The following is a 25,656-nucleotide window of genomic DNA, read 5'->3' as shown; positions in this document are numbered from 1 at the left end:
TTATTAATAATGGTGGGAAATAGGAAGTGATTCAAAATTTTTATATTTTAATTTTTTTTCGTATTTAAAAAAGTCTATTACTTTATTTTTTTTTGTCTTGAACCTGTGATCGTTTGATTTAAAAACTGCAATGCAAAATTCTGTTTTTCTATGAAGACTTTGTAACAGGACTACAAGGATGCCAGCCATGGGGGGAGATCAACAGGTACAGCTTCATGAGAGCTTGTGCACACTCACACTGGGGATCACACTATTTAACCCCTTCATGACCCAGCCTATTTTGACCTTAATGACCTGGCCGTTTTTTGCAATTCTGACCAGTGTCCCTTTATGAGGTAATAACTCAGGAACGCTTCAACGGATCCTAGCGGTTCTGAGATTGTTTTTTCGTGACATATTGGGCTTCATGTTAGTGGTAAATTTAGGTCAATAAATTCTGCGTTTATTTGTGATAAAAACGGAAATTTGGCGAAAATTTTGAAAATTTCGCAATTTTCACATTTTGAATTTTTATTCTGTTAAACCAGAGAGTTATGTGACACAAAATAGTTAATAAATAACATTTCCCACATGTCTACTTTACACCAGCACAATTTTGGAAACAAATTTTTTTTTTGCTAGGAAGTTATAAGAGTTAAAATTTGACCAGCGATTTCTCATTTTTACAACGAAATTTACAAAACCATTTTTTTTAGGGACCACCTCACATTTGAAGTCAGTTTGAGGGGTCTATATGGCTGAAAATACCCAAAAGTGACACCATTCTAAAAAATGCACCCCTCAAGGTGCTCAAAACCACATTCAAGAAGTTTTTTAACCCTTCAGGTGCTTCACAGCAGCAGAAGCAACATGGAAGGAAAAAATGAACATTTAACTTTTTAGTCACAAAAATTATCTTTTAGCAACATTTTTTTTATTTTCCCAATGGTACAAGGAGAAACTGAACCACGAAAGTTGTTGTCCAATTTGTCCTGAGTACGCTGATACCTCATATGTGGGGGTAAACCACTGTTTGGGCGCACGGCAGGGCTTGGAAGGGAAGGAGCGCCATTTGACTTTTTGAATGAAAAATTGGCTCCACTCTTTAGCGGACACCATGTCACGTTTGGAGAGCCCCCGTGTGCCTAAAAATTGGAGCTCCCCCACACGTGACCCCATTTTGGAAACTAGACGCCCCAAGGAACTTATCTAGATGCATAGTGAGAACTTTGAACCCCCGGGGGCTTCACAAATTGATCCGTAAAAATGAAAAAGTACTTTTTTTTCACAAAAAAATTCTTTTAGCCTCAATTTTTTTCATTTTCACATGGGTAACAGGATAAAATGGATCCTAAAATTTGTTGGGCAATTTCTCATGAGTACGCCGATACCTCACATGTGGGGGTAAACCACTGTTTGGGCACATGGTAAGGTTCGGAAGGGAAGGAGCGCCATTTGACTTTTTGAATGAAAAATTATCTCCATCGTTAGCGGACACCATGTCGTGTTTGGAGAGCCCCCGTGTGCCTAAACATTGGAGCTCCCCCACAAATGACCCCATTTTGGAAACTAGACCCCCCAAGGAACTTATCTAGATGCATATTGAGCACTTTAAACCCTCAGGTGCTTCACAAATTGATCTGTAAAAATGAAAAAGTACTTTTTTTTTCACAAAAAAATTCTTTTCGCCTCAGTTTTTCATTTTCACATGGGCAATAGGATAAAATGAATCCTAAAATTTGTTGGGCAATTTCTCCCGAGTACGCCGATACCTCATATGTGGGGGTAAACCACTGTTTGGGCACACGGCAGGGCTCGGAAGGGAAGGCGCGCCATTTGACTTTTTGAATGGAAAATTAGCTCCAATTGTTAGCGGACACCATGTCGCGTTTAGAGAGCCCCTGTGTGCCTATGCATTGGAGCTCCCCCACAAGTGACCCCATTTTGGAAACTAGACCCCCCAAGGAACTTATCTAGATGCATATTGAGCACTTTAAACCCCCAGGTGCTTCACAGAAGTTTATAATGCAGAGCCATGAAAATAAAAAATAATTTTTCTTTCCTCAAAAATGATTTTTAGCCTGGAATTTCCTATTTTGCCAAGGGTAATAGGAGAAATTGGACCGCAAATGTTGTTGTCCAGTTTGTCCTGAGTACGCTGATACCCCATATGTGGGGGTAAACCACTGTTTGGGCGCACGGCAGGGCTCGGAAGGGAAGGCACGCCAATTGGCTTTTTAAATGGAAAATTAGCTCCAATCATTAGCGGACACCATGTCACGTTTGGAGAGCCCCTGTGTGCCTAAACATTGGAGATCCCCCACATATGACCCCATTTTGGAAACTAGACCCCCAAAGGAACTAATCTAGATGTGTGGTGAGGACTTTGAACTTCCAAGTGCTTCACAGAAGTTTATAACGCAGAGCCATGAAAATAAAATAAAAATTTTATTTTCTCTAAAATGATTTTTTAGCCTGCAATTTATTATTTTCCCAAGGGTAAAAGGAGAAATTTGACCCCAAATGTTGTTGTACAGTTTCTCCTGAGTACGCTGATACCCCATATGTGGGGGTAAACCACAGTTTGGGCACATGTCGGGGCTCGGAAGTCAAGTAGTGACATTTTGAAATGCAGACTTTGATGGAATGCTCTGCGGGCGTTACGTTGCGTTTGCAGAGCCCCTGATGTGGCTAAACAGTAGAAACCCCCCACAAGTGACCCCATTTTAGAAACTAGACCCCGAAAGGAACTTATCTAGATGTGAGGTGAGCACTTTGAACCCCCAAGTGCTTCACAGAAGTTTATAACACAGAGCAGTGAAAATAATAAATACGTTTTCTTTCCTCAAAAATAATTTTTTAGCCCAGAATTTTTTATTTTCCCAAGGGTTACAGGAGAAATTGGACCCCAAAAGTTGTTGTCCAGTTTCTCCTGAGTACGCTGATACCCCATATGTGGGGGTAAACCACTGTTTGGGCACACGTCGGGGCTCAGAAGGGAAGTAGTGACTTTTGAAATGCAGACTTTGATGGAATGGTCTGCGGGCGTCACGTTGCGTTTGCAGAGCCCCTGGTGTGCCTAAACAGTAGAAACCCCCCACAAGTGACCCCATTTTGGAAACTAGACCCCCCCAAGGAACTTATCTAGATATGTGGTGAGCACTTTGAACCCCCAAGTGCTTCACAGACGTTTACAACGCAGAGCCGTGAAAATAAAAAATCATTTTTCTTTCCTCAAAAATGATGTTTTAGCAAGCAATTTTTTATTTTCTCAAGGGTAACAGGAGAAATTGGACCCCAGTAATTGTTGCCCAGTTTGTCCTGAGTACGCTGATACCCCATATGTGGGGGTAAACCACTGTTTGGGCACATGCCAGGGCTCGGAATTGAAGTAGTGACGTTTTGAAATGCAGACTTTGATGGAATGGTCTGCGGGCGTCACGTTGCGTTTGCAGAGCCCCTGGTGTGCCTAAACAGTAGAAACCCCCCACAAGTGACCCCATTTTGGAAACTAGACCCCCCAAGGAACTTATCTAGATATGTGGTGAGCACTTTGAACCCCCAAGTGCTTCACAGACGTTTACAACGCAGAGCCGTGAAAATAAAAAATCATTTTACTTTCCTCAAAAATGATGTTTTAGCAAGCAATTTTTTATTTTCTCAAGGGTAACAGGAGAAATTGGACCCCAGTAATTGTTGCCCAGTTTGTCCTGAGTACACTGATACCCCATATGTGGGGGTAAACCACTGTTTGGGCACACGTCGGGGCTCAGAAGGGAAGGAGCACCATTTGACTTTTTGAATGAAAGATTGGCTGGAATCAATGGTGGCGCCATGTTGCGTTTGGAGACCCCCTGATGTGCCTAAACAGTGGAAACCCCTCAATTCTAACGCCAACACACCCCTAACCCTTATCCCAACTGTAGCCGTAACCCTAACCACAACCCTAACCGCAACACACCCCTAACCACAACCCTAACCCCAACACACCCCTAACCCTAACCACAACCCTAATTCCAACCCAACCCTAACCCTAAGGCTATGTACCCACGTTGCGGATTCGTGTGAGATTTTTCCGCACCATTTTTGAAAAATCCGCGGGTAAAAGGCACTGCGTTTTACCTGCGGATTTACTGCGGATTTCACCTGCGGATTCCTATTGAGGAATAGGTGTAAAACGCTGCGGAATCCGCACAAAGAATTGACATGCTGCGGAAAATACAACGCAGCGTTTCCGTGCGGTATTTTCCGCACCATGGGCACAGCGGATTTGGTTTTCCATAGGTTTACATGGTACTGTAAACCTGATGGAACACTGCTGCGGATCCGCAGCGGCCAATCCGCTGCGGATCCGCAGCCAAATCCGCACCGTGTGCACATAGCCTAATTCCAAAGGTATGTGCACACGCTGCGGAAAACGCTGCGGATCCGGAGCAGTTTCCCATGAGTTTACAGTTCAATGTAAACCTATGGGAAACAATAATCGCTGTACACATGCTGCGGAAAAACTGCACGGAAACGCAGCGGTTTACATTCCGCAGCATGTCACTTCTTTCTGCGGATTCCACAGCGGTTTTACAACTGCTCCAATAGAAAATCGCAGTTGTAAAACCGCAGTGAAATGCGCAGAAAAACCGCGGTAAATCTGCCATAAATCCGCAGCGGTTTAGCACTGCGGATTTATCAAATCCGCTGCGGAAAAATCCGCAGAGGACCAGAATACGTGTGCACATACCGAAACCCTAACCCTACCCCTAACCCTACCCCTAACCCTACCCCTAACCCTACCCCTAACCCTACCCCTAACCCTACCCCTAACCCTAACCCTAACCCTACCCCTAACCCTACCCCTAACCCTACCCCTAGTTCTAACTCCAACCTTAGTGAAAAAAAAAAAAAATTCTTTATTTTATTATTGTCCCTATCTATGGGGGACAAATGGGGGGGGTCATTTACTGTTTTTTTATTTTGACCACTGTGATAGATTATATCACAGTGATCAAAATTCACATTGGAACGAATCTGCCGGCCGGCAGATTCGGCGGGCGCACTGCGCATGCGCCCGCCTTTTTGGAACATGGCGGCGCTCGGGGAAGAAGACGGACGGGACCCCGCCAGGATCGGTAAGTATAAGGGGGGGAGATCAGGGCACAGGGGGGGGAGATCAGGGCACGGGGGGGCGTCGGAGCACGGGGGGGGAGGGATCGGAGCATGGGGGAGAGTGATCGGTGTGCGGGCGGGTGGATCGGTGTGCAGGGGGGGTGGATCGGTGTGCAGGGGGGGTGGTTTGGAGCACGGGGGGGGATCGGAGTGCGGGGGGGTTTGATTGGAGCACGGGGGGGTGTGATTGGAGCACGGGGGGAGCGGGCAGGAGGACGGGGGAGCGGAGCACAGGACGGAGGGGAGCGGGCCACAGATCGGGGGGCTGGGGGGGCGATCGGTGGGGTGGGGTGGGGGCACATTAGTATTTCCAGCCATGGCCGATGATATTGCAGCATCGGCCATGGCTGGATTGTAATATTTCACCATTTTTTTAGGTGAAATATTACAAATCGCTCTGATTGGCAGTTTCACTTTCAACAGCCAATCAGAGCGATCGTAGCCACGAGGGGGTGAAGCCACCCCCCCTGGGCTAAACTACCACTCCCCCTGTCCCTGCAGATCGGGTGAAATGGGAGTTAACCCTTTCACCCGGCCTGCAGGGACGCGATCTTTCTGTGACACAGCATATGCGTCACAGGTCGGATTGGCACCGACTTTCATGACGCATACGCTGTGTCACAGGTCGGGAAGGGGTTAAATGTTGCAGTCAATAATTGACAGTGGCATTTAAATTGTTAAACAGCAGTGAATAGAGCTAGCTCCAGTTGCTTCTGTTATGCCAAGATTCTGGCTCCGTATCATAGCCAACATCTTCCAGGAAGAGTGCGGGCTCAGGTCCTGAGTCCAATCCATACACTCCATAGGTACCCAAAATGTTAACACTCTATAGGTCATTTGAAATGCATTTTGGGTGTGATGGACTCCCTTAAAAGGCAACTTGTCAGCATCTCAGCATAATTTTAGCTGAGTAAGGAGAGAGGTATTGCAGTATAGGTCAGACTACAACAATTTAAACATTACCTATATTGTCCAATTTGTTGCTCAATTGCAGAAAAATCCTGCCAATCCACGGATTTGAATAAACACTGTGTAATACTTGTGTAATGGTGTCGATATATTGAACACTTACTTCCAGGTTCCCTATGCTGTGGGTCACTTTGTATTAAACTTGTTATCAAGGGCACTTTTTACAATAAATCATTGCTTAAACCTTAGAACAGCTTCCAAGGCATGATCTACTGGGAATCGATATGTAAATGTTACATTCAGCTTTTTACATTTGCTGCCAACTGAAGACATCAGGATTGATAGGAAAGTAGCAAAATCATGTGTAACGTGGCGCTGGGCAGTAATCGCGGGTGACGCACTCGTCTTCAGCACCTCGGCACGTTACATGAAACTGTGGGTCCTGGCTGGGTGTGTGAACTTGTGCTGTGAGGGCCTTATGCCCGTGAAGGCCACATGTAGCCAGTGTTGTGGGCTCCCCAGTACCAGATGTTCCACAGTTCAATGAGGGAGGCGATCATTCAAAAATAAGCTGAACGGTAACTTGGTAAGGGTTACATACAAGGGATAGCAGGTGCAAAGTCTTATGGATGTTTCCTTTACAGTATTACACACCTTGAGAAAGAGCAGCGAAATGCGCGTCGGTAGTGGCGAGACACGGATCCGGCACCATACTACTATATGGGTAAGCATTCCTGACAAGCACTGCTATATACTATAATGTTGCCACCATGCAATTAATCTGTATTTGGTTAACGCACTTTATGGTGGGTTATATTGCGGATGCTTCCCATAGTAATTTTGAGCACTAGGCACTTTATGTTTTTATGACATTTTGCCGGTATACCTGTGACTGTCCTGATCCCCCTATATGTAGATGTTTGTCATACTAGTTTGGTACGTTAATAACCGATTATTTAATAAACTAATATACATTTTTACAAATTTTGGACTGAGTACTCCTTTTCTTTTTGGGTATTACAGTATTTTAAGGCACACTGTTCCTCCTTACTTTGCCACAACCCAGCTGTAACTCTATAGTCCTGATTAATAAGTCTCCTTTATTTGCTCAGCAGTTCCACATTCCTATTTCTTCCACTACTGGAGTCCTGAATCTCTTACTCGGGATCCCTCACTTGTCCCAGTCATGTTAAGGCTCGTTGCATTCCGCATTACAAGCTCGAGGTCCTAGGAGGTGACTCCGGAAGGCCACTCTGTCCCTCCTCTTCATCCTACTCACTCAGGGTCACCCTTCTATGCAGCTCTGCTCACTTCGTCGCACTCCAGATCCTATCTGCCTAACTACCAAGAAGCAGTCACTTTTCCTAACACTAGCCCCTGCCACAGTGGGCTACTCCAAAACATTAACTCCTAACTTACCCTACACTACTTAACCTTACACTATATTACTACACACTATACATTACACAGCCAAAAATTACAATTCACATGACACAATAGTTGCAAAAGATGCAAGATATAATTCATATTACAACACATAACGTGATTGGTGTCTTTGGCAGTAGGAATCCGCTGGGAATTGTCACCATCCTTTCATCTGTACTTATTTACAAACATGCACAAATAGCAACTGTATCACTCCATGAAAATGCATAATTTCTCAAAACAGCGCTAATAGGGCGGGCTGCTGATTCAAATATTTAGATTTTTACCCCAAGGCCAAGAGTTGAGAGTTGTAAATACAAATGATTTTTTCTTAAATTCTTTAAACATGATCTTAAAAAATTGTAATTTATTTTCCATTTTGGCTAGTTATATACTAGTAAATGCAAATTACATAATTATCTGTCAGGACATGAGTAATTTAGAGATTATTAATATGTAAACATTGTAAAATATGGATTGCAGTCAGTGGAAATGAGTCTGAAGTAATGTGGATACATGATGTACCAAACAAGTTAGAACAGTATTGGAACAAATCTTCCAACTATTAACATGTCAATATTATGTTTTTAGATGTAAAAAGATGGACATAGGGCAATTATTAATTAGGGGACTCCTGAGACTTTCTAATGAATATTCTCTGCAATTGGAAAACTAATTAGGCCGAGCCTGAATTAGTTCATTTGATTTCCATGCAAACAGCAAGGGTGTCAACGACTGTGCTGTTTGGTTTAGTCAAGGGCTATATCACAGATGTCTTTGGTCTCTCTGATGGTGGTTTTCTGCATGTCAAAATATCGTTTTTATTTCCTCACTAGTAAAATAGATGTTTATGTTAATATACTTTTCTTAAATATTTTAGTAAAAAATAAAGCAACTTTGCAATAGTAAAGACCATGCCATTTCCCCATCCGGGACCAAGTAGATTTTTCAGTTTAATGTACATTTTGTTTAAAAAGATGTACCTTTTTTTTCTCCTTTGTATATTTCAATTAATTTTTACAACTTTCTTCCTTATATGTGTGGCCTGATTTTAATATTATTTGCATACTTTTCCTATTTTTTTTGCTAGTATACATGTGTTAGGGGTCGAGTTCCCGCTTCTGCACAGGGGGAATCTCGGGCCATTTCTGCTGCGGTCTCCCATTCTTCTGCCGCAGTGGAACCTGCTCAGCAGAGACGTCGGTCCTTGCGTCTGGCTCAGTCTCACTCTGTGCTTAGGCTTGCTGTTGCTTCTCCAGCTTTTGCCATTAAAGCCAGTGCTGGGCAACAGCGAGCGGACGCTTTTGGGACTAAGTCCTGCTTTTTCCCTTCTGAGCATGCCCAGGGTGAGATCTCCCGTTGGGGATCGAGGGTCACATGCTCAGATGCTGCAGCGGTTCCCATTGGTCCTCCTGGAGGGTCCTGAAAGGGCTAACTTCTGTGGCAGCTGTCCATTGGTCCTTTATTGGAAGGTCCTGAATGTACTGTAGCTATATAAGCTTCGCATGACCGCACGGCCATGCGCTAGTGTACAATTGTATACGTGTGTTTGTTGTGAGTGCAAGTCGTTCATTAAATACCGCTACCCTATTGTATGACTGTTCGCGTAAGGTGTATGGCTGCTATCTAGCGCCCGACTAACCACTCAACATGTCACACACGAATCAGCGTCTATTGCTGTGACCGCCAGTGCGGCGCCACGCGCCAGTAGTGCGCTTCCTGACCCACGTCTGGGTGCTTAGTGGTGTCTGCCAGTTCGGCACAGTTCGCACTTTGGTGCTCTAACTAAATCAGTTACCTAACACACCCAGTTGCGGTGTTGAGCACAAGTAGTCTGAACGGACTTCAACCCTGAGTCTTGGGATTGAGTTCGCTGACTCCTTGCTTGCACTCTTTAGTGCGGTATTGCGGACCTGTGGCTTTACAGGGTTCGCTTCCACCGCCATATAGCGCTGCCATTTACTAGCAGCAGGTTTTCACCTGCACGGAGGACCCGGGACTGCGAACGCACCTATTAATATTTCATCTTATACTAGGTGCGTTCCGCCAGTCCTAACATACATGTTTTTATACTTTTTTACAAAATACATTTTTATCTTTCACATTAAAAATAAATAATTACCACAAAGGACCACTAAAATACATTTAAAATGTTGCTAACATTTCTGTAATGTTTTTTAATCTATATTGGATACATTTTACATTTCTTTTTCAATGGAGGTGGGGTTAGGAACAGTGATTCGGACTGGCAGAGTCTATTTTTGGTTACTTTTTTATTTTCCTGTTTTTTATCAATTCATTCATGTAGTCATTCATTAATTTCACACATTGTTCTCATCCCCATAGCGTCATACAAAAACCAGGGGGCTTTTCAATATTGAAATAGTTTGTTAAAATCTAATTTTCCCCGTAAATGGGGTTGGCATATTTGCCAATGTTACAGGGCAAATTTAGCCTTCTAGCTGCATAGCAAAGCTGATCTTGGTTCATTAGGACCCAGCAGCTCCTATTCCCTCCCGGTACCCAGTGATTAAGTGATGTTGGGTCTGGCGGAGGAAGCACTATCAGCAGGTGCAGACACAGACAGAACGGGGCTTCTGTGCAAGAACATTACTATATCAGACCACACAAGGTTTGTGGAGGACCATGCAGACTCAAACTTCTATATAGAGGCTGTAGACACAAAATGGTAGGAAATATATATATATATCTAATATATAAAGCTGAATGTGTGTATGTGTGTGTGTGTGTGTGTATGTGTGTATGTATGTCCGGGATTGGCATCTGCACCGTCGCAGCTACAGCCACAAAATTTTGCACTGTCACACGTCTGGACCCCGAGAGCGTCATAGGTTATGTTGTGAGGCGAAATTTTAACCCCGTGCTTTCCAATTCACCAAACAATTTTGCCCCTATCTACATAATGGGGAAAAAGTGAAAGGAAAAGTGTTGGAGGCGTCGCAGCTACAGCTACAAAATTTTGCACAGTCACACGTCTGGACCCTGAGAGCGTCATAGGCTATGTTGTGAGGTGAAATTTTAACCCCGTGCTTTCCAATTCACCAAACAATTTTGCCCCTATCTACATAATGGGGAAAAAGTGAAAGGAAAAGTGTTGGAGGCGTCGCAGCTACAGCCACAAAATTTTGCACAGTCACACGTTTGGACCCCGAGAGCGTCATAGGCTATGTTGTGAGGTGAAATTTTAACCCCGCGCTTTCCAATTCACCAAACAATTTTGCTCCTATCTACACAATGCGAAAAATTGAAAGGAAAAGTGTAGGAGGCAAATTGACAGCGGCCAGATGTGAACAAGGGGGACTTAAAGAATGAGAGCGATGGCGCCAAAGAGTATATACCGTACAGTTGCTAAGGTGGGGCCCCGACATGGGATACTCACCACACACGGGGATATGAACACACACACAAAATGCGCCACACACTACCACATGCTTGAACACATATTACCCTCAGCACACATTTCACCACAAATACACCAACCTCGCCACATAAAAGTCGAAACACAAAAGTCGCCGCTCAAAACTCGCCACGCGCAGAACTCGCCACATGCAAAAACTAGGCTCTTGCAAAACTCACCACAAGTGCAAAACTCACCTCATGGAAAACTCGCCACACGCAAAACTTGCACACGCGGAAAAATTGCCACATGCACAAAAGTTGCAACACATTCAAAAGTTGCCTCACACAAAACTTTCACATACTCAAAAGGCACCACACATAAAACTCGCCACGCGCAAAATTCGCCATGCGCAAAACTTGCTGCACACAACTTGCTACACTAACCTATCACATGCAACTCGACACACAAAAAGTTGCTACACGCATGTTGCCACACAAAACTCATCTCACAAAAGTCGCTACATGCATGTCGCCACACGCAACTCAACACACACAACTTGACAAACTAAACTCGCCCTAAAACACACACAAGTCTGGTATTATCCTTCAAAAATAAAAATCTGATTAATAAGCAGACAAACTACAACAAATGTATCATATAGGAAATACGGCAGCTGTCAGTCACATGACCTGTCTATTATGTGTATGTGTGAGCTAATATATACTGCCAGGGGCAGGGCTTCCTGTTGGCTGGGGATTTATCAGGCTGCCAATTTAGCTTACAAATACTGAGGTAAAAATACTGAGCAAATAACGTGTGAACGAGGTCTAATACAGGAGGAGATGACACACAGGTATATACTATATACAGGGGAGATGACACACAGATATATACTATATACAGGAGAGATGACACACAGGTATATACTATATAGAGGAGGAGATGACATACAGGTACATATATATACAGGAGGAGATGACATACAGGTATATACTATATACAGGAGGAGATGACACACAGGTATATACTATATACAGGAGCAGATGACCTACAGGTATATACTATATACAGGAGAAGATGACATACAGGTAGGTATATGCTATATATAGAAGATGACATGCAGGTATATACTATATACAGGAGGAGATGACACAGATGTATACTATATACAGGGGAGATGACACACAGCTATATACTATATACAGGAGGAGATGACATACAGGTATATACTATATATAGAAGGAGATGACATTCAGGTATATACTATATATAGGGGAGATGAGACACAGCAGGTATATACTATATACAGGGGAGATGACATACAGGTATATACTATATTCAGGAGATGACATACAGATGTATACTATATATAAGGGAGATGACAAACATGTATATACTGAGGTGATGAGGTGAAAATGAGAGGTGTGAGGTGAAAATGAAAAGGTGTGAGTGCAAAATGAGAGGAGTGAGGAAAAATAGTGGAGTGATCAGAAAATGACAGATGTCAGGTTGAAATGACAAGTGTTAGGGGGGAATGAGAGGAGTGAGGGAGAAAATGAGAGGTGGGAGGGGGAAAATGAAAGATGTGATTGGGAAAATGAGAGGCGTGATGGGAAAATAAGACAAGTGAGGTGCTATAACTAACCACAGATACTTACTATGCCCAGGCAACGCCGGGCTCTTCAGCTAGTATATATATATATATATATATATATATATATATATATTAGACTACCAGGATCCCAGAATGTTGGTGACCTCACAGCTATTCCTTTGCTTTATTAATGTTTATTCATATTTGACACTTCCACTGCTTTTTCAGCCTACAGCCCACTTTATACATTAGATTACTATATGCAGGCCTCCGTATTCTTCCCCCAAAAATCGTGTTAGGGAAGAGAAGGACTGGGAAGTTTACATTTTACATTTTTTAGAAATGTCAGGCAGAAGCTTACTGTACTTTACCCATACACAACACATTCACTTTTAGTCGAGTGTGTTTATGTAGTGGGAGGTCAAGATAGATATTCAGGTGAACAAGTGTTTAGCAATCATTTTTCTGATGTGTATGGCCACCTCAAAGTAACACTGAAAACAAGTTAAACACAAAAAAATTAAAATAGAATCCTTCTCTGGATTCCCTAATTGTTTGTACAAGCAAATCAAGTCAAGCAGCGTCAAACAAATAATGCATCGATATTAACCCCTTCAGGGCCTTCACAATGTTTGATGTATATTAACATCAAATGTCATGTCCCTGCCTTGGATGTTGGCTCACACGCCCAGCGCACACTGTCCCCGCACATGATGACTGATTTAATCAGTCATTATGGGCCTTTAACAGCCATGGGTGGAAGTCTCCTAAGGGGACTATTGAAGTCAATAAAAAGTGAGAATTTATTTTTAAATATGAAAAAACCCACAAAACTTCAAATCACCCCCCTTTTTCCTTATTAAAAATAAAACAAAAAAATACACATATTTGGTATCACCCGGTTCAGAAATGTCCGATCTACTAAAATACAAAATAAATTAATCTGGTCAATAAATATTAACAAGAAAAAAATCAAAACAACAAAATAACATTTTTTTGGCCTCTGCAATATTGCAATAAAATACAATAAGAGGCGATCAAAACATCTACCTCAAAATGCTATCAATAAAATCAGCACCTCGAGGAGCAAAAATATAAGCCGTCACACAGCCCCGAATCCCGAAAAATTAAAATGCTATTGGTCTCGAAAAATGGCAAAATTTTGTTTTCTTACAAATATCCCAAATTTTTTTCACCACTTACATAAAAAAACTATACATGTTTGTATGTTTGTACTCATACTGACCAGGAGAATCATAGAGCCAGGTCAGTTTTACCATATAGTGAACATGGTAATAAACATGGTAATAAAGAACAAAACAAAAACTGTTTTGGAATTGCAATTTCAACGCACTTGGAACTGTTTTCCCGCTTTCCAGTATATCACATGATAGATTGAAAGGAGTGATTCAAAAGTACAACTCGTCTCGCAAAAAACAAGCCCTCCATACGGCAATGGGGATGAAAAAAATTAAAACGTTATGACTCTTATAGGGGAGGAAAAACAAAAGCACATAAAAAACGGAAAATCGCAAGGTTATGAGGGGATTAAACTACTGGTAAACTCCTTTAAAATGTCTTCTTTTTTCAATTAAGAAGACTGTTGTACAAAAGTTATGTTCTATTATGAAAATCATTTCCTAATTACTAGTGAAAATAAAAATACATATTAAAGCCTCATTCATACTTCCATGTTCTCTGCATTTTTCACGTATACAACATGTACCCATTATTGTCTTCAAAAGTCCCTATCATTCATTCACAACTCTAACTGCTTTATTTTTTTTTGTCTACTACTTCACTTGCGGAGGCGGCGCTGATGTCTACTCTATCATTTCTGCTACAAAGTTCAATATAAACTTATCACTCTCACCCATAAAGCACTCCACGGTTCAGCACCACCCTACATCTCCTCCCTGGTCTCAGTCTACCACCCTACCCAAGCCCTCCATTCTGCTAATGACCTGAAGTTAATAAATATGTATACACCGCACACTCTAATGACAACGTGTGATTAACGCTTAAATATTTATTAGTCACAAAATAAATTTGGATAGGGGAGCGAAACAGAAATATAATGCTGGAAGCGATATGTATAAAAAGCAAACATTTCGGCTCAACCAGAGCCTTATTCATTGAATCGCTTATCCACAAGAAGAAGTGGAGTGAAGTGGAAAGGGTAGATATCCCTCAGTGCCAAGATTACAGCTATAGCTGAGGTAAAGGTTATGAATCCTCAAGGGTGCTGGCCTGCATGCAATATATGTTGTAGCCTGCGGAGTAGTGGATATCAGCGGCGCTCCCGCGCCTTGCTATGGACAGCAGCCTCGACACATTTATTTAACTATCGCTGTGTTGCCCATTCAAAATTTTCTTCATAACCAAGACCATTGTATCATGTTCTTCTGCGATTTATGCATTTAATAGCCCTCTGTGTCTGTACTTTTACACATGCTGGTTGATAACTGGTTCAAGCAGCATTACATGAACACCCGATTTATTACATTATGGCTGGTCAGAACAATGAAAACATTGGTTTCCATCCACCTTTCATGTCTCCCCTATTTCCTCATAGATTTTAAGCTTGCGAGCAATGCCCTCATTTATCTTGATATCTGTCGATTTATGTGATTATTGTTATTTTGTAATGTCTTTTATTGTCTATACAAGTCCCCTCTAAAATGTAAAGCGCTGCGGAATATGTTAGGGATATAGAAATAAAATTATTATTATCATTCTCTCCTTACAATGCTCACTGACAGTGCGCTCACTTGCCAGCTCATCACTTCTCATCAGAGCTGGCTATAGAGTGCACTGTCACTGTGCACTGAGAAGAATTGTTCACAGTGACAAGATCCTACTGAGCAGCTGTCTGAATTAATAATACTTAATTTCAGGTTTTGACAGTGGCTGTGGCAGTGATGGCAGCCTCTGCCCCCTGATGATGACTTTGTTGAGTTTTCCAGCATGCTCTGGGATTCTCAAACAAAGCAACATCACACAGGAGCTAGTAAAAAAAAACCCTGTTAGATAGAGTAGTGAGGGAACAATAGGGACTTTTGAATTAAAGTATATTAGAAAAAGATTACCATAGATTATTACATGAAATAGTTAAAGATTTAGGATTAAAATACATTTTTTTCGGACCACCCCTTTAAGTCACAGTATGTGTCAATCATTGTTTGAATTTGTGTTTAGAATCTGTTTGGTTTTTTATTGATACTGGAAACCTTCCTGTAAAGTCAATATTCTTCTTCAGCAGCTTGTGATTGATGAAAATAGTAAATAGCAATTACCAAATGCAGCTCAAGTTTTATTTAGCATTTCTTTCCACTTTAACACCCTAAAACTCTAACAACTACATAAATTAAGTGATGTTTAGTGTTTGCACTTCCCATGCACTCATTGGAACAGTCTCCAGGCTGATGAGTGAACATGTATTCTTTTTATCTACTACTATGGGACTAATGGGCTCAGTATCAAGTCATTTAGCTCCAAATTGTTGCTTTATTCTTCTTTATTCTTTTGCAATGCTTGTCATTCACATTGTATCTGTAGTTGGTAAAACCAATTATAAGGAGATTGCTTTATCACCTCAAATTACTGGAGAGTGTCTTTGAAATTCTGGGACATAAAATGTAATTAAACATTAAAATACTGGCAGAAGTGTAATGGTAGTAAAACAAGCCCTGCAAAGTAAGTTATTGGCACTTGGTGACATTTGTCAACTCTAACAGGTTTCCTTTCCTTCCAAGCAAAATATTTCTCTTAATCTATTAATGTGCATGATATTTCACAATGATGCTCAGAGGATTTGTGCAGTTTACAGACAGAGGTCTTTTTTACATGGAATTGTGAAAATGTGAATCTAATTCTGCATTATGACAGTTTTACGAATCATACACTGCTCAAAAAAATAAAGGGAACACTTAAACACCAGAATATAACTCCATGTAAATCAAACTTCTGTGAAATCAAACTGTCCACTTAGGAAGCAACACTGTTTAACAATCAATTTCACATGCTGTTGTGCAAATGGAATAGACAACAGATGGAAATTATTGGCAATTATCAAGACACACTCAATAAAGGAGTGGTTCTGCAGGTTGGGACCACAGGCCACATCTCAGTACCAATGCTTTCTGGCTGATGTTTTGGTCACTTTTGAATGTTATTTGTGCTTTCTCACTCGTGGTAGCATGAGACGGACTCTACAACCCACACAAGTGGCTCAGGTAGTGCAGCTCATCCAGGATGGCACATCAATGCGAGCTGTGGCAAGAAAGTTTGTTGTGTCTGTCAGCGTAGTGTCCTGAGGCTGGAGGCGCTACCGGGAGACTAGTCAGTATACCAGGAGACATGGAAGGGGCCGTAGGAGGGCAACAACCCAGCAGCAGGACCTCTATCTCAGCCTTTGTGCAAGGAGGAACAGGAGGAGCACTGCCAGAGCCCTGCAAAATCACCTCCAGCAGGCCACAAATGTGCATGCGTCTGCACAAACATTTAGAAACCGACTCCATGAGGATGGTCTGAGTGCCCGACATCCACAGATGGGGGTTGTGCTCAAAACCCAACACCGTGCAGGACGCTTGGCATTTGCCACAGAACACCAGGATTGTCAAATTCGCCACTGGCACCCTGTGCTCTTCACAGATGATAGCAGGTTCACACTGAGCACATGTCACAAACATGACAGAGTCTGGAGACACCGTGGAGAGCGATCTGCTGCCTGCAATATCCTTCAGCATGACCGGTTTGGCAGTAATGGTGTGGGGTGGCATTTATTTGGAGGGCCGCACAGCCCTCCATATGCTCGCCAGAGGTAGCCTGACTGCCATTAGGTACCGAGATGAGATCCTCAGACCCCTTGTGAGACCATATGCTGGTGACGTTGGCCCTGGGTTGCTCCTAATGCAGGACAATGCCAGACCTCATGTGGCTGGAGTGTGTCAGCAATTCCTGCAAGATGAAGGCATTGAAGCTATGGACTGGCCCGCCCATTCCCCAGACCGAATCCGATTGAACCCATCTGGGACATCATGTCTCGCCCCATCCACCAACACCACTTTGCACCACAGACTGTCCAGGAGTTGGCGGATGCTTTAGTCCAGGTCTGGGAGGAGATCCCTCAGGAGACCATCCGGAGGCCTTATCAGGAGCATGCCCAGGCGTTGTAGGGAGATCATACAGGCATGTGGAGGCCACACACACTACTGAGCATCATTTCCTTGTCTTGAGGCATTTCCACTGAAGTTGGATCAGCCTGTAACTTCATTTTCCACTTTGATTTTGCGCATCATTCCAACCCCAGACCTCCGTGGGATATTAGTTGTAATTTACGTTGATCATTTAGGTTTTATTGTTCTCAACACATTCCACTATGTAATGAATAAAGATTTACAACTGGAATATTTCATTCAGTAATATCTAGGATGTGGAATTTTAGTGTTCCCTTTATTTTTTTGAGCAGTGTATAATATATGTATGTCATTAGTATTGCATCTATAATATTAACTCATAATACTGATGTTTTAAAGAGGAACATGAGACAACACTGATTGAAATGCTTATGCTATGGACATGAAACACTGGCGCATTTATATTTTTAACACACTCCATAGATTTTAATAGGCATTTTACAACCACAGAAGAAAATTGCATAAAAATTTGACTATACGGCAGATGATAAAATTACAATGGTTCAGTAATATGCAAGTTATAAATATTGATGCAATACTCATAAAAATCATTAATGTTTCTTTTTTATCTGTTGTCAGAGAAACATTTACACAAGTTTAACATATGAAAATATAGCAAAAAACGTGGTCTGAGGTTAACATTTCCTCAACTAGAAAAAAATGTTCCATGCACAACAGCAAAAAATACTTCAAATGAGCGAAAACAAGTAGTAAACAAGGTCTATAGAGTAAGATGAGTGCAGGTAATGCACAGTACCACAGACATACAGTATGTGAAATAGTTTTTTAAAATGTAATGCATACGGTAAGTGAATGACAATTAGTTTTCTTACTACACAAAAAAACAATAGATTTTACATACACACATGCTTTATTTCTCAATAAAAACAGGCCACTTTCCCAAACCTTTGCAATACAGAGTGTAGGAGCTGATATCTGGGTATCTAAGTACCTTCCCTAAGCAGGACATACACTAATGACAACTAGCTTCCGAATATATGTTAAAAACTTCAAACATATTTGAAAATGTAAAATATTTAAATATTTAAATTAAGGGGTAAAGACAGGAAATGCTTGTAGTCATCTACAGATTGATCCCAAAAATAGTAGGACACCATTGTATATTAAATTCTCTTATATAAAATTATAATAATCTTTATTTTTATATAGCGCTAACATATTCCGCAGCGCTTTACAGTTTGCACACATTATCATTGCTGTCCTCAATAGGGCTTGCAATCTAGAATCCCTATCAGGCCAGTCTCACACATCCAGATAATTACGGTACCAGAGAAAACGGTACCGGAGCTATCCGTGTCCGTGTGTCCGTGTGCTCACTTGGCACATCAGTGTGGCACAAGTGCGGCTGCCGTGTGCCGCCCGTGTGCCTCCTGAGGACCACACGGACCGTGCAGGAGAGACAGCGCTGTCCCCAGCGTGTGGTGCTGAAGGCAGCATTCATCTCTTATCCCCTGCAGGAGAGAAGAGATGAAAAATCTTTTTTTTTTGTTAAAAATAAAGTTTGGGGTCACCTCCCACCCCCTGTGCGCCCGCCCGCTTGCAGAGAAATACTCACCCAGCTCCCGCGATGCCTCCTCTCAGAGACGTTAGCTCGTCCTGTGTGAGCGGTCACGTGGTACCGCTCATTACAGTGATGAATATGCGGCTCCACCCCTATGGCCCCAGGCAGAAACCCACACAAACACAGGGAGAACATACAAACTCCTTGCAGATGTTATCCTTGGTGGGATTTGAACCCAAGACCCCAGTGCTGCAAAGCTGCAGTGCTAACCACTGAGCCTCCGTGCTGCCCAATTATAATTTCTACTTTCGGCACATCAAAGGTGAACCTGTTGCGCAGAAAAAACTAAAGTCCTTGTCACAAAAGAACACCTGAAGGATCCATACTAAGTTAGCAGGATTCAATAGCATTTATAATAACAGATCATAATGGAACTAATCAATAATAGATTCTGTGCAGACAGAAGCCATGATGATATTTTCAGAAGGTCATTAAATTGATTTGTTAATTTGCCGCCTTTAAGATGGTAATGACAATGTAATACATATATTTACCGTGCGACTTCTGTCACACATGCATTTAAAAATTTATGAGCAGATTTCTATAATTGTCAAACTTTTAGACAATACAAATTTGTACAAAGACCGTCTAAAAAGAGCCAACTTTTATCACAGTGGCTTATGCTGAATGATAAATGTATTGTGTTTTTTGGATTGTCTAGTGTAAGTTTACTCAACCTATTAGTTGGCTTACTTAGCATCAATATTTGGCCCTCTTTTTTGGCTTAGTTCGTTTTCTGATTTTCACGTCAGTGTGACTATTCCAGATGTTTTAGCCAGATTTATCAAATATGAGTGGTAAAAGAGTTGTGAAATTTGATTCATCTCTTCTCCGGTCCTACCCTGAAGTGATTTCATGAATGGCAGTAATTTTGGAACATTTTTTACGACATTTTGCAAAGTGTGTGATTTTTTTTTCCACTAAAAAGTTACAAAATCAGTTAAAAAAGGGCAATTTTGGGCTTTTCCAAATTCATGAATAGTGTGCGTCATTTTCATGAATTTGTTGTAAAAAATGTCAGCGAAAACCACAAGTCTAAAAAGAAAAGTAACTTAAAATGAAATGATGAATCAGGTCCATATTGTGCAAGGCATCTCCATTTGTTTTTTTGTTTTTTTGCTGCAATAAAGCCATAATTTTGCACTTTAGCCTAGTAAATCTAACTATGTTTCTTAGTTCTACCGATATTATTTATATACATTTTTTATAGCACTGTTTCTCTGGCTTCACCAGCTGAACGCCTCTGCTGGCAGACTGAATGCTTGATTTCACAGTTGAGCTACATTACTCATTTGAGTAATAATAAAATAGTCATATTACTTGAGAATGATTCTTTTCTCTGCACAAAGAGCAATTTTACTGTACAATTGGACACTGTACATTGCCTCTAAATTTGTCTTCATGCTTTATTGTGCCAAAGTTTTAAATATGCAATTTCTGTTTTTATTTAATGTTCATGTAATTTAGGTCCCTGAATCTTTCATGTCTGTGATATAAGAATTGTCAGGATTCATTACTCATACAATGTCTGTGTCCTTCAAATTTCTTTAGGTACTGCCCTTCCCTAGTCAAGTTGTGTATAACCGAGTTGGAAAATGTGGTAGCAGGACTGTTGTTTTACTACTACGCATGCTCTCCGAGAAACATGGCTTCAATCTCGTGACTTCTGACATTCACAATAAAACACGGCTGACCAAAAGCGAACAGGTACGTAAAACAAATCTTCTTTTTCAGTGTTCTGATGAATTTAAAAAAAAATATATAACTCCAAAGTCTGACTGTATTTTTCAAAGTTCCATAGATTTATAAGGCCTTTTTTTAAAGAGTAGGAACACATTCATACACAACATCCATGTAAAAGAATAGGCACTTTGTTCACATTCCCATTCAGTTATATGGAACTTATGTTAAATCAGCAATAAATCTGCCACATAAGAATATACTCTTATACAACCCTTTTAATTTACTCTTACTCAGTAGTTTATTGGGGTTAACAACTTATTAACCCCAACACACATTATATGGCTGTAGGCAGAATCTTGCTTCTGCCCATCGTTTTGGCATACGGTCCACTCTGTTCATTGCTCTTATATATAGGAGCGCTCGTTTAGCCAGACACTTCAGTATTTGCAATGAGAAATATGCTGACTGCCATCTCAATCATTGTTCCCATAGATAGGGGTGCTCATTCGCCCAGGCATTTCTGTATTCTCTATGAGACAGTTTTTGCCTTCTGCTTATCTCCAGAAAAAGGGATTGGCATCCTGAAATTGGACATGCCTGAAAATCATCTCAACTAATCATCAACTAACAGTTGTCAGGCATTCACACTCACATTATACTAGCATCTAATGATATACAGTTGTGCTCAAAAGTTTACATACCCTGGCAGAATTTTTGTTTTCTTGGCCTTTTTTCAGAGAATATGAATGATAACACCAAATCTCCACTCATGGTTAGTGGTTGGGTGAAGCCATTTATTGTCAAACTACTGTGTTTTCTATTTTTAATTCATAATGACAACCCAAAACATCCAAATGACCCTGATCAAAAGTTCACATAACCCATTTCTTAATACCATGTATTGCCCCCTCTAACATCAATGACAGCTTGAAGTCTTTGTGGTAGTTGTGGATGAGGTTCTTTATTTTCTCAGAAGGTAAAGCTGCCTACTCTTCTTGGCAAAAAGTCTTTAGTTCCTGTAAATTCCTGGGCAGTCTAGCATGAATTGCGTGCTTGAGATCTCCCTAGAGTGGCTCCATGATATTGAGGTCAGGAGACTGAGATGGCCACTCCAGAACCTTCACTTTCTTCTGCTGTCAATGACAGGTAGACTTGGCCTTGTGTTTTGGATAGTTGTCATGTTGGAATGTCCAAGTACATCCCATGCGCAGCTTCCGGGCTGATGAGTGAAAATGTGCCTCCAGTATTTGCTGATAACGTGCTGCATTCATCTTTGCCTCAACTTTGACCAAGTTTCCTTTACCTTTGTAGCTTACACATCCCCAAAACATCAGTGATTCACCTGCATGCTTCACAGTAGGAATGGTGTTCCTTTCATCATAGGCCTTGTTGATCTCTCTCCACATGTAACGTTTATGGTTGTGGCCAAAAAGTTAAATTTTGGTCTTATCACTCCAAATTACCTTATTCCAGAAGTTTGAGGCTTGACTCTGTACTGTTTTGCATATTGTAGGTGAGATAATTTGTGGCATTTGCACAGTTATGGCTTTCTTCTGGCGACTCGACTATGCAGCCCATTTTTCTTCAAGTGTATCCTTATTGTGCATCTTGAAACAGCCACATCTCTTTTTTTCAGAGAGTTGTGTATTTCAGCTGATGTTATTTGTGGGTTTTTCTTTGCATCCCGAACAATTTTCCTGGCAGTTGTGGATAATATTTTTGTACCACGGCAGCAGGTTGGTACGCCTCTTATTTGTTCCCTATTGCTACTATGCAGGTATAGCTTAGTTTCAACCCACTGATGCATATGGGATTTTCCTAGGATATCTGTGATTATGCATCATTGTTAATATAGCTATATGGGTTACCTTGCTAGATAAGGTTTGCACAAGGCACTTTATTTGTATTATATTTTGAACCTCCCTGCACCATTATATTATCTGAGAGCGTCTTTTTATGTTTGTGCTTACTATCTGCCCGACTACTTATATGACATTATAGTCTTTTACTGTTCGTATGCAGAATTACCACCTTATTTATTGATATTTGTTACTTATACGTGTATATATACAGTGGGGTAAAAAAGTATTTAGTCAGTCAGCAATAGTGCAAGTTCCACCACTTAAAAAGATGAGAGGTGACTGTAATTTACATCATAGGTAGACCTCAACTATGGGAGACAAACTGAGAAAAAAAAAATCCAGAAAATCACATTGTCTGTTTTTTTAACATTTTATTTGCATATTATGGTGGAAAATAAGTATTTGGTCAGAAACAAAATTTCATCTCAATACTTTGTAATATATCCTTTGTTGGCAATGACAGAGGTCAAACATTTTCTGTAAGTCTTCACAAGGTTGCCACACACTGTTGTTGGTATGTTGGCCCATTCCTCCATGCAGATCTCCTCTAGAGCAGTGATGTTTTTGGCTTTTCGCTTGGCAACACGGACTTTCAACTCCCTCCAAAGGTTTTCTATAGGGTTGAGATCTGGAGACTGGCTAGGCCACTCCAGGACCTTGAAATGCTTCTTACGAAGCCACTCCTTCGTTGCCCTGGCGGTGTGGTTTGGATCATTGTCATGTTGAAAGACCCAGCCACATTTCATCTTCAATGCCCTTGCTGATGGAAGGAGGTTTGCACTCAAAATCTCACGATACATGGCCCCATTCATTCTTTCATGTACCCGGATCAGTCGTCCTGGCCCCTTTGCAGAGAAACAGCCCCAAAGCATGATGTTTCCACCACCATGCTTTACAGTAGGTATGGTGTTTGATGGATGCAACTCAGTATTCTTTTTCCTCCAAACACGACAAGTTGTGTTTCGACCAAACAGTTCCAGTTTGGTTTCATCAGACCATAGGACATTCTCCCAAAACTCCTCTGGATCATCCAAATGCTCTCTAGCAAACTTCAGACGGGCCCGGACATGTACTGGCTTAAGCAGTGGGACACGTCTGGCACTGCAGGATCTGAGTCCATGGTGGCGTAGTGTGTTACTTATGGTAGGCCTTGTTACATTGGTCCCAGCTCTCTGCAGTTCATTCACTAGGTCCCCCTGCGTGGTTCTGGGATTTTTGCTCACCGTTCTTGTGATCATTCTGACCCCACGGGGTGGGATTTTGCGTGGAGCCCCAGATCGATGGAGATTATCAGTGGTCTTGTATGTCTTCCATTTTCTAATTATTGCTCCCACTGTTGATTTCTTCACTCCAAGCTGGTTGGCTATTGCAGATTCAGTCTTCCCAGCCTGGTGCAGGGCTACAATTTTGTTTCTGGTGTCCTTTGACAGCTCTTTGGTCTTCACCATAGTGGAGTTTGGAGTCAGACTGTTTGAGGGTGTGCACAGGTGTCTTTTTATACTGATAACAAGTTTAAACAGGTGCCATTACTACAGGTAATGAGTGGAGGAAAGAGGAGACTCTTAAAGAAGAAGTTACAGGTCTGTGAGAGCCAGAAATCTTGATTGTTTGTTTCTGACCAAATACTTATTTTCCACCATAATATGCAAATAAATTGTTAAAAAAACAGACAATGTGATTTTCTGGATTTTTTTTCTCAGTTTGTCTCCCATAGTTGAGGTCTACCTATGATGTAAATTACAGACGCCTCTCATCTTTTTAAGTGGTGGAACTTGCACTATTGCTGACTGACTAAATACTTTTTTGCCCCACTGTATATGTACCATGGGTATGATAACAACTGATTACTTGCTTCTCACTTAATTATAGCGTTCGTGTGTGGCACTAGTGTCGCCTTTCATGTTTCTCATTGTGTCTTTTTACTTTGGTTCTTATTTGTAGTATTCTTGTATATTTTTTACATAGTTCTTTCAATAAAATGGTTCATTTTTAGCTCAAGTGTCCATTTTCTTTGGTTTTCTATTATATTTATTATGGCGGAGCATTTATCTCTGGTGCCCTCTTTATAGGTTTATTATTACAAGCAAACAGGTTACAGGTGAGGATGTTACCTTTAATAGCCATTCAAACTGATCAAAACTGTGCCGCTAATTACAGACCTGTCTCTAATCTTCCCTTCATCTCTAAACTCCTCGAACGCCTGGTCCACTCCCGTCTTACCCGCTATGTCTCAGATAACTCTCTTCTCGACCCTCTTCAATCTGGTTTCCGCTCTTTACACTCTACTGAAACTGCCCTCCCTAAAGTCTCTAATGACCTACTAACAGCTAAATCTAATGGTGTCCGCAGCATTTGACACTGTGGATCATCAGCTCCTCCTCACTATGCTCCGCTCCATCGGCCTCAAGGACACCGTTCTCTCTTGATTCTCCTCCTATCTCTCTGACCGATCCTTCACGGTATCTTTTGCTGGTTCCTCCACCTCTCACCTTCCCCTTACTGTAGGAGTTCCTCAAGGATCAGTCCTAGGTCCCCTCCTCTTCTCTTTGTATACTGCCCCTACTGGACAAACAATCAATAGATTTGGTGTCCAGTACCATCTCTATGCTGACGACACCCAATTATACACTTCTCCTGATATCACGCCGACCTTTTTAGAAAACACCAGTGATTATCTTACCGCTGTCTCTAACATCATGTCCTCCCTCCATCTGAAACTGAACCTGTCAAAAACTGAACTCCTCGTGTTCTCTCCCTCTACTAACCTACCTTTGCCTGACATTGCCATCTCTGTGTGCGGTTCCACCATTACTCCAAAGCAACATGCCCGCTGCCTTGGGGTCATACTTGATTCCGAGCTTTCATTCACCCCCCACATCCGATCACTGGCTCGCTCTTCTTAT

General features: G+C 41.5%; 1 protein-coding gene across 1 annotated transcript in view; it reads left to right on the top strand.

Annotated features, from left to right (window-relative positions):
• UST (uronyl 2-sulfotransferase) overlaps nt 1-25,656 on the top strand; it is a 465,972-nt gene that overhangs the window by 311,332 nt on the left and 128,984 nt on the right. The window contains exon 3 of the mRNA XM_069725893.1: nt 20,760-20,915. Within this exon, the coding sequence (XP_069581994.1) occupies nt 20,760-20,915 (156 nt within the window). The remainder of the gene's footprint in view (nt 1-20,759; nt 20,916-25,656) is intronic.

Source organism: Ranitomeya imitator, chromosome 5, assembly GCF_032444005.1.
Source record: "Ranitomeya imitator isolate aRanImi1 chromosome 5, aRanImi1.pri, whole genome shotgun sequence".
NCBI classification, from domain to species: Eukaryota; Metazoa; Chordata; class Amphibia; order Anura; family Dendrobatidae; genus Ranitomeya; species Ranitomeya imitator.
This window is presented reverse-complemented; position numbering and strand designations above follow the sequence as displayed.